We start from the raw sequence: 16,722 nt of genomic DNA on the forward strand, positions 1-16,722 counted from the left end.
AAGTAACAGTTCATAATAAACGAATGACAGATGTGTAAAACTATTTAAGAATGGTTAAGACATACCAAAGATGTTGAAGCCATGTGTTTGTTTGGTATTTTATTCAGCTCTAATAAACAGCTGACACTGTTTACCTTCATATATTAATCCAAATAGTTTTTGTAAATTTTGATAGTTAAACCCACAAAACAGATAGATTTTTAGCAGATACATTGCAGATGCCTTAATTAAAGTCTGGTCTTTTTAGTTTTACGATATGTTCGACTTGCGGCCACAAAATAACCTACAGGCGGATAAATAAACTGCTCCGTGTATTTCGAATGGCTCTCGCGGTACTTTGATGTCATCCACCTGTAGCTTGCGGATTTCGGATATGATGACGTTAAATACCCTAACTTACATTCGCATGTTTACCACATGATGTCACTATGAGACGCCTAGAGAATATTTTAACATTGCATTGCTGTAAAAATAGTTTTAAAGTTTGTTTGCGGTTCACGCAAGACTTTGAAAGGCAAGCCGCCATCTTGTCTGTGACGTCAAATGACGCATCTCGCTGAGGTCGGTGTTGATTGATCGATCTGTCCACTGTGTCCAGAGCAGTCCAGAGCTATTTTTTACAGTCTATGGTCCAGAACTGAGAGGTCGGATACCTTACTTCGTTTGCCTTCCAGACGTTCCACGATCCAGCATCTATTCAGAGGTGTTTTTTGTCCGAAAGTGCTCTAACGTACAATGACAAAGCCCCCCCAATACAAAACCTTTCCCACCGTTCCTCTGATTAGGAATACTTTATGCACTATAATCGTATCAAATTTAAGCTTGTTAGTTAATATAAAAGCATTTTTAATTCATCCACCCAAAACATTCATTTCTTAAATAGAGTGCTGTATGGATAACCGACCCGGAAGTTGGCGGGAAACTGGTTCCCTCGTAGAAGAGTCCATTAATTTTTGGGCCCATTCAATTCAACAAAAAATAGAGACACACGTTTTGAACATAGACCGTAAAAAAATATGGACGTAGTGTCCGTGACGTCACCCATTGGTTTGTGAAAATCGTTTTTGAAGCTTAAAGTAGGCGTTGCCTGCCGTTGCCATCTTGGCCGCGAATCACTCGCGGAAAACCGAAAATGGGTAAAGAGGCGGGACATGGGTGAAGCTGAGGTGAAACCACGCCCGCCTAGCGCGAGTCTAGTGACAGCAGTGGCTGTTCAACCGTCACTCAAGCGGCCACGCCCTTAATTATGCAGAAGTTTAAGGCTTAATATAATTTAAACGAATGAGTAACAAAAAAATTCACCCCCCTCACAGTTGTCATGAAGGGCAAAATTAGCTATATAGACCAAAAGCACTTTTTGTACCAGGCTGTAAACATATTATTTTCTACTGTAAAGTTGGCCATTTTTAACATATGAGTCTATGGGAATTGACTCCCTTTTGGAGCCAGCCTCAAGCGGCCAGTCGATGAATTGCAGTTTAAGTCACTTCCGTATTGGCTTCATTAGAGCGATCGGAAGGTTGCCCCTCAGTTTTGAACTTCACAGATGAATACAAAATTACGAATTTTGAAATGCGTTTACTATATAAAAGACTAAAAGTTGTGTTTATCTGTGAAGACTAACTTGTTGGACAAAACGTGTGTCATAAACGTTTGTTTAAACACAGAGCTTTGCGATAATCCAAAAGTCTATGGGAAAAATGAATGGGCTTTTTGTGAGGGAACCATCCCGCAAACTTCTGGGTGAGCCTACAAAAATACGTCGTCCCTGCGGCATTCTATTAGCACATAATGTATCAAGAAATATAAAGCTGTCTTACCATAGATATGTATAAAGGCTAGATGTGTTACGACGGAGTCTCTAACGTCATCACCTGGCAGCCATCTTACCACAGGCAGCTCGCTCGTACTTTTAAATGACCATAACTTGCTCAATTTTCTACCAGTTTTCAAACAGTTTGGTTTCTTACAAACATTATTAATGTGGCTATAATTCTGGATGATAATTCTGGATGCTTTAACATGTTTCATGAATTTTTTTAGTATAAGTATGCATGCAGTGTCATAGCTAAATCCTTGATGTTTAGAACAAACCAAACCGTTTGAAAATCGGTAGAAAACTAAGCAAGCCATGGTAACCCAAAAGTACTTGCACCATTCAAACTCAATGCTACGAGTGAGCGAGCTGCCTGTGGCAAGATGGCCGCCAAATGCGGACGCTCCACTCAATTGGCCAGCAGTGCGGGCGAGACATCTAGCCTTATACATATGGTCTTTACTATATCTATAATAGTACTGTGGTTATGCAAATGTTTATAGATTTTAAAAAACAACTAGTAAGACAGTCGGGTGTAGTTTAATGTTTTATTTGGTAATACTGTATATTTATCCGTCAAGGGAACATCCACATGGGAATTACAGAAAGTATCAAACACATGCATAGTCTGGATTTTTTACCACAAACTCACTCATGTGGTTCAGACACAAGAGCTCACATTCTTGTACTTTTCTGCAAAATCGGTAAAGAGAAAGACAAAAGACAAGTAAAAATAACACCATGATCATATAAATCAAAGGTAATAATACATATTAAACAAAAGTAAAAACATGGTAACAAAATCATTTAACTTACGCCATTTAAGTTCAGTAACAATACAAAGCGGTTTAAGTAGTTAAAGCATGATGTTAAACATTAACCTTGTAGATCTACAGTATATAGTCTATTCGCAAGAGTTCAAGCTGGTTTATTTATGATGATGATGATTCTGGTATAAAGAGAAAATTGATATATTTAAAAAAAATCTTAATTTAAATCACACTTAAGCAAAAAAGCTTATTACTTATAGCCAAAATATAAAGGCATGAATTTAAGTACCCATAATAACGCTCCCTTTGTCAATACAAATGATCTCTGTGTTGATTTTATACAAGGATTGTGATGCTTTTTAACTGTCCGACGTACAAAACAAGTTTTCTCTCTCTCTTCTTCACTCTGACCACACTTGACCACATGGTTTACCCTGACGGAGCCCATAGCAACTCGTATACTAATGCCTTACCCCTTAGTCAATCACATGACTTGGCAACGCCCAATCAGGATACACTCTCTGCTTTCCTCTCAAGCTGCCAATAAACTCCTGAGTTTATTGACATTACCGGAGGAAGGAACCTATGTCACTGTTTTCTCTTTCCATGCGGAAAATCGGAGCATGCTATAGGTCGGTATCATTGCATGCCAATCCAATCAGCCTCGAGCAACACTATGGGTCTTCCCGTTACCATGGCAACTAAAGTCTCATGCACCTTTTTGGGCACATCAAGAAATGACACATTATACAACAATACACAAGGTAAAGAAGCTCACTGGGACCTTAGATAACTGCATGAAATGAGCCAGAAAGCATTTAAATGTGCTATTGTGAAAGAAGCGGAGTTACAAAAAGCAAAAGCACGCCTGGTTTTGTATTTAATCATTTTCTTTAAAAAAAAGTGCAACAAGTTCAACTCATTACCGGCAGAATGAATGCATAAATCGGACAGATAAACTCACCACGTGTGTGTGTGTTTCAGACAAAATGAAGATTTAGAAAAGTAAAACAGACGTACTTACAAAACAAATTAGGGATGCTTGAATCAAATGCGCGTTTAAAAAAAAAATCAAATCAGTGAGGAATTCATTGTATATTGCTAAACAATTTATGAACACTAGAACTGTTGTCGGGATAATAGATGTTTACATTATTCCTTCGTTTCTGTATATAGGAAGGATACACCATGAAGCAGATACACACAATGGTGACGTAAAGCAGTGGATGAATAAAGTTAGGAACAGCTTCATATACAACAGTTCAACATTATGTAAATTTGGTCAGCAGCACTATTTTGTTTCCCTCACAAATTCATTGATTTTGGTCTTTAATTTTCTTTTTTCTCAAGTTGCTGGTCCCAGCACGCCTTTGAACAATCTGGGAAGTCCCGCCTCACCATTTATCTGGACCAATTGGCATGGAAATTACACTACCTTCAAAAGTAATACTGTCACTGTCGCCCCACGTGGGTTTGGACCGAAATGCCAGAAATTGAGAGACTGCAGTTTTGCAAGAAATGATAGACGTCATGAAGTCCTATTTGCAGAGAGAAATCTAAGCGCTGTCGGGGCCAGAAAGTGCTCTCATTTAAAGATTGTCCCTCACACAATGGGGTGTGTTTTCTGAGTGCCAGTTCACTCCAGTCTGTATCTAATGAAGACGTTACACTAATCTAGCCTTAACATTTCAATTTGGTAGAGTTTTGTCTTTATGTTGATATTAACTTACATCTTATCTATGATATTTGTAAGAACCTCGGATTGGGCGATGTGGAGAGGAAGGGAGAGACAGATTAAGGGTCCTCCACGTCCAGAAACTCCTTCTTGGGAGGAGCGGCTCCACGATACCAAGCGCAGGAGCCGTCTCCTCTCTTGATGCAGGCGTAGTGGTCGGACTGGCGCCCGTGAATGATCTTCTCCGTCACCCAATCCGTCCACAGACACTCCTCAGGGGCAACGATCTCGCATGGGAAGGTCGAACAGCGTGTGATCTGGGTGTAGAAAAAAACAACAACCTCTGTTAACAGGGTGTGTGACAGTGATGTGCGGGTCAATGTATAAACAACCCACACCCGACCGACGTTTTCAACTAACCTGCCCGCAACTCGGACATGAATGAATGAATATATATATATATGAAAAAAATGAGTTACTGCCAAAATCAGTATTATATCAGGTCAGTATTTAAAAATTCTTAATTTTACACAAAATCCAATATCTGCCGTGTTATTCTGTCATCTTTTCTCCCTTTTTTCCCAAAACGCGATAAACGGCACTCCTCCTTTTCTACAGAACACAATAAATCCGCTCCACAAACTACAGCACACCATTCCACGCAATGTAAACAAACAATGGCGGCGCGTTGAGTACACGGAATCCTAGTTTTCCTCATCTACTTTGTACTTCGTGATCAACAAACAAATAAAAAAAACAAAATAATACTTTAATGGCATTCATAAACCTGTGATGGTTTTCTGACGGGAAAGAAATGTAAGCCATCAACATCTAATAATTTACATGAGAGGCACTCTGGAGATGGTCGCTTGTTCTCCCGCCAGCATCAAGTTGCTCTCATGCTAACACATTGACCCCAGGGGATCGTATGAAAAACTTTCCATTATTTTACTCAAAGTCAACGAAAATCGAGCAGGACCAAAACATTTTACAGCTGATCGCTGTAAAAATTGTTAAGCTATGACATCAAGTATAACCGCAGCAATGACAGTGTCATTAATATAACAAAGTAAGTGTTTTGGTTAATGCCATTAATGTTTATTTTTTTAATCAGTGTATACCACTAGTCAACTACATGAATATAAAATGGCAAAGATGAATGCACATTTATATATTGATTGAATAGATTTATAGCATTTTGGAAAAAAAAACTTGTCATGGATTTATTGCATTTTGTGAAAAAAAATATTCGTTTTTATAATAAATCTTTGAAAATCAAGTTATGGATTTGAATTTTTTGTATGTTTTTATAACCTAAAGATGCTATGTGAAAGTTTGTAACAGAAAATAGTGGTTTTCATCTTGTCACTTTCTTGATATAGAAAACACGTTTTAACCGAAATTTGTCAAAATGGAATTATTGCGTTTTGGAACCAAACACTTCATATATATATATATATATATATATATATATATATATATATATATATAGTACCCGAAATATTGTACCCGACCCACTTCCTGGCCCACATTTTTTAAAAGTAATCATTGTTTAAAATAGTTATTTGGCATCTTTATTTCAAACGACCCAACCGACCGCGACTCGAATAACATTAAAAATCTTTTTTTTATTTAACGTGACTGCAGTGACCCGGCTGACGTGTTATCCTCAGACATGTTTGCGAAGTTTTTTTTTCAAACTTAGAGCGTGCGTCTCCCTCAGACTGTAAATGAAGCTTGGGCGCACAAAAAAAGCCGGGGTGCACCAGATAGCCGTGTCAAACGTCAGCCGCGTCACTGCAGTCACGTGACTTCAGTCTCGTGCACGCACTTCACAACAGAACCGGAAGAGAAGACAATGCTGAATAAAGTTGTAATTTTTGTTATTTTTGGACCAAAATGTATTTTCAATGCTTCAACACATTCTAACTGACCCACTGATGTCACATGGACTACTTTGATGATGTTTTTATTACCTTTCTGGACATGGACAGTAAACTGTACGTAGATTTTCAATAAGGGTCAGCAAGCTCTCGGCCTAAATTTAAAACATCTTAAACTGTATTGCGAAGATGAACGGGGAGTTTGGACGACATGAGGGCGAGTCATTAATTTTCATTTTTGCGTGAACTATCCCTTTAAACCCATGGTTAATTTGTGGTAACCCTGGTTTAACTAGAGTAACCATTTTTAATTACAGTAAAACCAGAGAAAGAAAAACAGGAATGTTTTCTTTAGCAAGCACCACTAAATATAACTATTACAGGCAACTATGGGGTGGTTTCCCGAACAGGGATTAGCTTAAGCCAGGACTAGGTTTTAGTTTAATTAGGAAATGTAACTAGTTTTAACAAACATGCCTTACTAAAAAACATTACTTGTGTGCATTTTAAGGCAAAACAAAGGGCACTGATGTATTTTAAGATATGTCAGTGCAAGTTGTTGTCAGTTTGGACAGCTCTTATTATCCTATAAGTTGTTTGGCTGAAAGCATCTGTTAAATAAATATATGTAAAATCATCTAAAATCCAAAACCATTTACTCCTCTTGTAACAGTAGTGTCTTGTGAATAGTACAGCATACTGCACAATGTCTATTCCAGCTCAATAAACAGAAACAATTATGATTATTATGCGTCTACAGGCGAAACATAAGTCACCTTGCAGTCACACCCCATCTCGTAGCGCTGACTAAGACTCTTTTTCTGGGTGGCACTCATGGACTCCCAGGGCATGATGAGGTCACAGAGAGTCACATGCATTTTGCCATTGGACTCTGCCTTTCCTGAAACACAATGTGCAGACAAAACAATCTGAACAGACCGCGAACATCTGATAGTCACGGCCAACAGACATAATAAAAGCATAAAATAACAAGTTAACAAGTTGCTACATTTACTACGCCATGTTTTGTTTAGGAATAAATTGTACCCATCTGATAGCCATCTTTTGTGTTATGACTGAACCAAATTATGGAAAGCTAAAATACTAAACACCAAGCTTGCTACAAAAAAAATTAGCTTTTTAAAATAGAAATAATGTGATCCAATAAACTTTCTGTCTCTGCTCTGAAACACTTTGTAGTATGCTAAAGTGAATGTGCACACTAAAGTCGCAGCCTCAGCAGTTATTCTGCGCTACAGGATTCAGCGCTCTCATTATTTTACCCCCCTCCTCCTCTCAAACTTTGGCTTTTGAAGCCAATTGCTACCCTCCACAGACCTTCTGCCTTGTCAGCTCTGTAATTTGGGTTCTGCTGGAATGGTTTGAGATGGGGAAACCAGAACATGTCTGTGTTCATCTTTTACCGTTCTCTTATATTCTTCATATTTTTCCTTTAAACTTGCCTGCTCAGCAAGATCATAAGTAGTAAAAGAAAATTCAAATGCCGCCGTAAATCCAACACGCTGCATATCACTACGGTTTGTAAACTTTTGTTCTTTCTGAAAACATACTGCCTTAACTGATGTACAGTATATGCCAAGTGGCAAGTAGTACTAGCTAAACATCTTAAAGGATTAGTACATTGTCTTAAAACAAAATCCAGATATTTACTGACCACCATATCATTCAAAATGTTGATGTCCTTCATTGCTCAGTCGAGAAGAAATTATGTGCTGGATTTTTCTCATTTTAATGAACTTTAATGGACCCCAACACTTAACAGTTTTAATGCAGTTTAAAATTGCAGTTTCAAAAGACTCTAAACGATCCCAAACGAGGCATAATGGTCTTAATCTAGCGAAACGATTGTCATTTTTGGCAAGAAAAATAAAAAAAATCCACTTTTAAACCATAACTTCTCGTCTTCCTACGGTCCTGTGACGCGCCAGCGCGCACCCACGTAATACGTCATCACGTCAAGAGGTCACGGATGACTTTCGAAACTACGCCCCAGTGTTTACAAGTGTGGAGAAAGAGGACCGTTCTGACGTTGTTGTATGTGGAATGATACTAATTAATGTCTTTGTGTTAGTTTATTGTTTAAAATGGTTCGCAAATGTGCGTTTCATATATGTAACACGTGACCTTTCGACGTCATTACGCAATTACGTGAGGTCACGCTGGCCCATCACACAGCCGGAGGAAGAGAAGTTGTGGTTTAAAAGTGCATATTTCTACTTTTCTTGCCAAAAATAACAACCGCCTCGCAAGATAAGACCCCCATGCCTCGCATGAGATCGTCCAGGGTCCCTTGAAACTGCAATTCCAAACTGCAAGTTTAAAATTGTTAAGTGTTGGGGTCCATTTAAATGAGAAAATTTAAAGGAACAGTATGTAGGATTGTGGCCAAAACTGGTCCTGCACTCACAAAACTTGTGGCCAATACACAACATGACAACATAAACATCAGTTGAGGGCTGCAACTCCACTTTTTAAATGACAATATCCTGGCTGGATCACTCTTGTCAGTGATATACGTATTTGAAATGAAAATTATTTCTTAATGTCTAGTGACATATCAGGGCTATTTTATGATTAATTGATATACATTTCTTACATACTGTTCCTTTAAATGAGAAAAGTCCATTTAAATGAGAAAAATCCCGGAATGCTTTCCTCAAAAAACACAACCTCCTCTCGACTGAACAAAGAAAGACATCAACATCCCGGACGACATAGTGGCGAGCAAATTATCTGGATTTTTTTAAAGAAAATTGACTAATCCTTGAAGTTACATAATTTATTCGAAGAACAAAACAAAAGACCCTTTCCTGAGATGAGGTACTCCTTCTTTCCATTAGTTTCCAAATTTGTCACCCCGCACACGGCAGATGAGGGCGCGGTGAAAACCAAGTCGATGTGGTAATCCGGGCCTTTGAACATCTAAAGGAAAACCATTTTTTATATTGTAGGTTGAATTTGACAGACAGCTAGACAGACTGAATTCATAATCAAGTGTCTCATCTTAATCTGCTTGATCTCATACTGGAGTCGTTTGATTGGATTTCCATAAATGTCATTCCCAGAATCCACTTCTTTTTTCCCAACGACCTTGGCCCTGATAACTGCCGAAAAATAGAGATTGATGATGATGTTATTTAAGCTAAATGCTAAAAAAACTTTATCAACATAATTTTGATTGCAGTCACTGAGTTCACGCGCACCTTTCAAAATAAAAGTCCCACATCAGAAAACGTTTAAAAAAATTTGTTTCAAGTTTTGTTGTTTCTGTGACCCACTCGAAATAGTCCCGCGACCCAAAAGTGGGACCCACCATATGTTTGACATACTTTTATTTCCCAAAATAACATCACATGCGTTTTCTATTATATGAAGAGCAGACACCTAAAATTCTTTCCACACTGTAATGCTGACTGCATTTATCCAGCTCAATTTTCAAATGTTTGGTAGGAAATAAAAATACGTTTGGCGTCAAACAGCTGAGCGAAAGGTCAATTTAGCTTCCCACCTCACCACTGTTTCTTCACCACTTCTCAACATATAAGCGAGGACACAAAAGCATTCTGTCGAGTCATGATGAAAACAGACGCATGACTCTTGTGTGGTGCCACCTCTCATCTGAGGTCTTGTATAAACAGCAGTGAGAGGTCTCTCTTATACAGAGAGCCGTGCCCCCAAACCCAAATCCCATTTCCTGCGAGATGAGCGTTTGCAGCTGTACGTCTTTTCTTTAGCTTTCTTTGTCGGGTCAGCCAACATGTGGCGAGGACGCATGACAACCTTCAGCTGACTCATTTAATCTTTTCCTTTTATATACATATACACCCTTATTTTCCTTAATCGTTTTAACACTGCTGTTTTTTCCTCACCAAAGTGCTCGACGGAAACACAGCATGCAAGTTATGAAAATAGTTGGTGTAAAAATAAAGACTCTGTCATCATTTGCTCACCCTCGTGTCCTTCCAAACCAGTATGCTGATATTTTTTGTGGAACAGAGAAGATGCGGTTTTTAATTAATTTGGTAATATTCTTGTTTCAGCTAAAGTTTTTATCAGTATCAGTAGGGTCTTTATACACCATTGATAATATAGTTATGTATTGTATTGCATTTCTGTCAAGAGAACCTTCTAAAAGTTACACAATGCACCTTTAAAACCTGTTTTTAAACAACAACTGTTGTATTACTGAGAGTAAAAGTTTATTATTTGCATTGTTTTTCTATCAGAATGGACCTGGCAACCATTTTGTGTCTTGACCCATCAGATGATATAACCATAAATGAATGCATGAATACAAGACACTCTTAGTCACGTTCGGTTAGGGAATACACCCGAAGACAGCTTGTGTGTGTCGAAACAGCGCCTCATCAAATGAACCCAGAAAAAACAAAAAAGCTTTAAAGACGACGAAAAGATGTACAGCACACAGCTTCATGTTAATCAAGTGCAGATGTAAATGAATAAAGACAGCTTCTCAAGTAGGCCTTCATATGTAGCAGCTGTCTTGTAAACCAAAGGTTCCCATTACAGCTGCAAGCAAGTCTTACAATCTAACCAATGAGCTTTTGCCATAATACATCTTTGGTAAACTGACCTAAGGTCAAAAGCTCTGAAGGATTAACATATTAGCCGTGTAACTCCACCTTTTGTCCCACCCTGTCCTTTGAAAAACAGACGCTCTTTCCGTATCATTGATATACCTTGCCAGCTGTCTGGATCCGTTGTGTGTTTTGTTAGGACAGCTTGTTTTAATCGAGCTATGCTGAGGAACATTTCTGCAAAACTACTTAGGCAAATGAATGGGAGAGACAAATGGAGCAGAATTTATGAGACAAAATGGATTTTACAAGTAGAATTAAACCTGTTGCTTAAATCCTCTGAGATGGGAACATCTTTTTGTAGCACAACTAGTAGAGCGTGGCCATAGCAGCAACAAGGTCATCATGGGTTGAATACCAAGGAATGGTACTAATACTGTATTATTGACTGATAAAAGCATCTGCTAGGTATCAGTACCAGTTAAGAGTTTGGAAACACTTGCTTGTTCTTTACATATATTTTTCCACATTATAGAATAATACAAAAAAATATCAAAATTTATTCATTTAAAATAAATCAAAACTCTATTATATTTTATCTGATATACAGCAGGGAAAATCAGCATTTTTATCAGTAAGGGGATTTCTAAGTGGGCTATTGACACAAAATTTCCACCAGATGTAGCCATCAAGCCAAATATTGAATTCATACAAAGAAATTAGAACATTTAAGTATACAAGTTGAGTCATAATAGAAATCCCCTTACTGATAAAAATGCTGATGTGTTAAATACTTATTTCCCAGCTGTAGTCTAGCCTGGTTCTACCAGACTCTCGTACATTTCATTTGTACAGAGAGTCTGACCTCTCTCCATTGAGAAATGTTTACTTCCTTTTAGGCGGGATCTCTGTCAAAGTTCAAGACTATTGGATCTGCTCAGAGTCACTCAGGATCTGCCATAGGCAATCGCTAATGTGTGGTCGTGACGTATATCATGCGCCGAAACCGGCTGGAAACAACAAGTCTGAATGATCAGAGGATTGTTTAGAAAAAGATGTCTGTCAACGAGAGATGCAGGTTTTTTAAGAGTTCAAGGAACAATTGTAAATTCTAAATGTATATTTGACATTAAGGACAATGATGTATTCAGTCAACTGTCGAAGGTGGGTCTAATCATTAACAAAATGCTGCTCCGGTCGTTGACGCACAACGACACACAACAGCAACGTCATCGTTCTCAGCCACTCCCTCTGTACGCTGATTGGTCCTACATAAATTTGATTTTCTCGAAAAGCTAGAATAGACCGAAATCTCAGACGTAGTACTGAAGGAAAATAAGATTGAACGGAAGTGCGTAGGAGGGTGCAGCCAGGCTAGCTGTAGTCACTCTTTGCTTTGAATATGCAAAATCGTACTTGTGGGATTTTCTCACCATGAGATGCATATTATTAGTGATGCACCGAAATGAAAATTCTTGGCCGAAACCTAAAACAGCAAACCAAGGCCGAAAAACGAAACACCGAAATAAATTATTATGCCAATTATTAGTACAATTGCATTTATGGCTTTCACTGTGTACTAACTAGGGGTGTGTGACGGATCAAAAAACTCACAGTTCGGATCACATTACAGTTTTTGAGGCACAGATCAGATTATTTTTCCGATCAGCAAAAAGCGGGTGGGAAAAATCTAAAAAACAATAAAGAAATTGCAAACATTTATAAAAAAGAACAAAGTTGTATATTAATAAGGTCTGAAATTAGCATTACAGAAATGAAATTAAATGAATCATAACACAATAAATTAATATTATTATTTTTAGAGCTATTTGTCTCTTTGTCATGGGTTGTTTGATTAACATTAATGACACAGACTTAAGTAGGTTAATCTGACTGTAAACTATACATACATTTAAGACATAAACACATTTTTTTATTATAAAAAGATTACTGTGGAGGTAATTTTGTTTATATGTGCCCTGTCAATAACAGAGAGATTTTATGTTTGCTTGTTTTTTTTTAAACGCGTCTCTCTAGTGCAGTGTTTCTCAAAGTGTGGGGCGGGCCCCACTGGTGGGGAATAGGAACATTACAAGTGGGGCGTGACAAATGGGAGAAAATCTATTAATTCAACTATTTATTGATCATACACTCAAAACGGCACATTTAGACATAAACCTAGCTTAAAACTTAAATAAATCAGACTGTAGAAAATGTCACGCGGTAACTTAAAGCCTAGCTGATTACGATTTTGTTCGGAAATTGGGACAGGTGGGGCTTGGAACTCTTCCCTACCTCCAAAGTGGGGAATGGCAGAAAAAGTTTGAGAAACACTGCTCTAGTGTGTGCACTACCGAGGGCACTTAAACGCGCACGCTCAAACAGAGAAGGAGGGTGAATCTCAAACAGTTCAACAGTCGTTCCACATAAAAACGTTACGTTGTGTTTCATTGCTTTATTCGCCAAATGTACGTTAATGGATTACAGTATGAGACACATTAGCGCGACTCTCTCTAAAGTTTACACAGAGACATGCTTAATCTTTGCAGACGCGTGCAAACGGCTCGACCCTGAGTGAAACCTGCTTGAGCACGGAGGGGAGGTGTGGGTGACGACTGGACTGATCACCGTGAGTGAAACCCAAGCGCTAGGGCACAGATGGGAGGGGCGCCGTTGACATTCATTTTCGGTTTACATTTTCGGCTGGATTTTTTATTTCGGCCCGAAACCGATAATGCTATTTTCGGCCGAAATTTTCGGCGACCGAAATTTCGGTGCACCCCAACATATTATACATAATGGAGTTCACATCTATCCTGGGCTCTTATTGGCTGCTTTTCTTCCATATTTAATAATCTAATATCGAAGTCATCATTTCCAAAAAGATTTTTATAAACACATTTTTAGTTTTCCAATAAGAAATGAAATGTGTTTAAAATATGTTTGAAATTTTTTTTAAATTTTTTATTTTGTCTACAAAAGTTATTTCAAACTTTTAAACATACACCTTCAGAATTCAACGTTTTTAAGATCATGGGAAATACTTTGAGAAAAGTGTTTCCAAACTTTTGGCGGTACTGTACTGTAAATGTACACAACTTGTCATTGACAAAGAAATAAAGAAATAATTTTTGCACTCTCAGATTCCAGATCTCATTTCAAAAAGTTGTATCTCGGCCAAATATTGTCCTGTCCTAACAAACCATACTTATTTTTATAAAAACGTATTTATTTACTAAAAAAACCTGACCCTTATTGTGAAATATAACAAGGCACCAAACTGTGAGTCCAAGAATATAGGATGTAGGGACATAAAATAAAAGCACATTCGCATACTTTCTGCTTGTCTCGCAGTCATTATTCTACACCCATGGGTTCACTTTATGGGCTGGAAATATGAAGGGCTCATTACTCTTAAAGTTAACGATAGTGCCCCCCTCCTAATCCTGTTTAAATTGCATGCTTTTCTATGTATGTCAAGACTTCCTTTTGTTTATATGGGGCACCTGTTCTATGGGGAATTCTGAGACCCATGTGCCAACCCTGTCCGAAAAGACACTGTCCAACTGAACATCAATATCAACTTTAAAGTTCCTTTCACGATTAAAGTAGGTCTGACCAGTTTTGACATAAACTTTTTTACATCCTTAATGCCACATGGCAAACACTAAAGTCCTTTTTACACAGAGATTATGGAAAATACACGGAAAATGCGTCAGGGATTTGTCTGAGATCTTTCACGTTGCCAATGATTTTCCGGAATCTGTGTGTGCATTCACACACATAAAGATTAGGGTGACCATACGTGCCATTCTTCCCGGAACCCTCCTGGCCAGGATTTCGGTGCGTCTTGAAATCGTATTTGTTGACCGCATACCTAACTCAGTTAAAAACATATTAACACATTTTAAAACGCCATGTTGTGTTTACTTGTGTTATCTTTGATTAAGATTTCAATTGTTTCATGATCTGAAACATTAAAGTGTGACAAACATGCAAAAAATCAGGGGCCTATCACTTTAGAGTCAGACATTGTAATATACATCATATACATAATTTTAAGGGATAAAATAATTGACAACGAGGGCTTTAAAGCAAACAATTTTGTAAAGAAAACAGCTCAAACATAATAAATAAGCTTTCTGTAAGGTTAGGGTTAAGAAAGAGTCCCCCATGATTGAAAAACCAATGTGTGTGTATATGTGTGGTTAACAAAAAGCATATTCATGCACTGGCTTACATTAAACCCCTTAATGCATGGTGCAACTGACTCAAAATACACTTCAAAGGCATCAAAGAGTTAGTGGCAACTCATGGTTCCTCTCTTCAAACACAGTGATGTTGTAGGCACCGCTGTATCTTCAGCTTCATTCTCGCTGGTTCATTTCTCCTGACTGACCCACATTCCCGTGGCCCGATAATCATGCATATCCCACAACGCCCGCTGCCACCACGGATGACTTCCACGCTCTCTTACATATGCACATATCATAATCAAAATGTCATAGTTTCCATGAAAACATACCCACCACAAATACTCGCCACATCCTCAGTTTCCATACGACTGCAAAGCTTTAAGCAATCACGACCAGAGCCGAACCCAAGCCGACCACTTCACTGAAAGCCCCAAAACTCCTTGACTCCCACCTTTACAGCACCACTTACAGACCCTCCTGAGATAGATGGCAACCAATAAATCTTCCATCTCATGGGTATCAAATGCAATATTATTTTAGTATTACACTCGTCATATGTGTGTTTTTAGCTTTAAAAAACATACTATAACTGTATGGAAAAGTTTGTAAACAAAAGTCAACAATTTTCCTTAAAATACAAAAAATGTGTCACTTGTCTCTATTTAAATTACTTATAAGGAACTAGTGCTGCACAATTAATCGCATCGCAATCGCGATGTCAGCCTGTGCGATTATACGACAGCAAAATGTTGCAATTATATTAAATAAATAAATGTGTGGACTTGTTAACACAAACTTTCTGATAACAGTTTGATGATTTTCCTTGCTGTTTAAAAAAAAAAGAAAAACTAACAAAAAAGGCAGTGCACGTGTGGCATGCACGTGTGTGGTGTGCGTCGTCACTTATACCAGAGCGAAGATGGATGCAGAGGAGGTTGACAGTGATCTGGTAGCTAAAAAAAACCTCTATGTCCGTTGTATGGCGGTATTTTGGATTTAGGATTACTGACACTGAGCAGTTGCTACATCACGTGGCAATACGAAAACATTTCTAGTTTTACAAAAATACACATTTTAGCTAAACTGTGAGTGGATTTCCCTTAAAACCCATTAAGTTGACTCATGATACCTTTAAGTATAATCGCAATCGCACATCGCAATCAATCAATAACCGCAATGGGAAAAATTACCCAAATCGTGCAGCCCTGTTAGGAACCAACATATTGTTAGTATAAAGAATCATATGTTTTAAATTAACAAGCAGCAATCATTTCATAAAGCTTTTTAACATGTTGTATTTGTCATGTACAGACATGGCTGACATCTTTTAACACACAAATATCAAATAAACAGGAAAAGCTAAACTAATTTTCACAACTAGAATTTGCTAAACAACAACAACAAAAACAGTGTAGCTTGATGGCGCTGTGAATGAACACCTGGGTGATTCTCGCGAAATTAGACTTGGTGTCATGAAACATTTTAATAAAAAAAGTTACAAACATCTCTCTATTTACTATTTTGCACATGATTTCAAATGACATCATACAAACCAATTTAGCATTTTTTTCCACATTTAAAGGGAACATTTTCATTACCGCAACATGTCCATGACTGGATTTGGGTTCTTTGACGTGGAAATATTTAGAGCCCGACCGATATATCGGCAGGCCGATATTATCGGCCGATATTAGGCATTTTCCAAACTATCGGTATCGGCATTCATAATGGCCGATAAATGAATATAAATTTAAAAAAACGGACGAAACAGCCTTCAACCATGTCATGAGTGTTCCGGTTGTATAGTTTGTCCACCAGAGGGC

The 16,722-nt window shown here is 37.9% G+C and overlaps 1 protein-coding gene across 2 annotated transcripts in view; it reads right to left on the reverse strand.

Moving 5' to 3' along the window:
- Positions 1-2,350: 2,350 nt before the first annotated feature.
- Positions 2,351-16,722, reverse strand: part of timp2a (TIMP metallopeptidase inhibitor 2a) — a 28,934-nt gene continuing 14,562 nt past the window's right edge. The window contains exons 2-5 of one of the 2 annotated variants that reach the window (XM_073867097.1): positions 9,166-9,269; positions 8,981-9,084; positions 6,921-7,050; positions 2,351-4,578 (exon numbers count right to left, since the gene is read on the reverse strand). In XM_073867097.1, coding sequence (XP_073723198.1) covers positions 4,381-4,578; positions 6,921-7,050; positions 8,981-9,084; positions 9,166-9,269 — 536 coding nt within the window. In that variant the 3' untranslated portion in view covers positions 2,351-4,380. Of the gene's footprint in view, positions 4,579-6,920; positions 7,051-8,969; positions 9,085-9,165; positions 9,270-16,722 lie in introns of both variants that reach the window. The other variant, XM_073867096.1, reaches the window with a different exon arrangement.

This window comes from Misgurnus anguillicaudatus, chromosome 4, assembly GCF_027580225.2.
Source record: "Misgurnus anguillicaudatus chromosome 4, ASM2758022v2, whole genome shotgun sequence".
Classification (NCBI taxonomy): domain Eukaryota; kingdom Metazoa; phylum Chordata; class Actinopteri; order Cypriniformes; family Cobitidae; genus Misgurnus; species Misgurnus anguillicaudatus.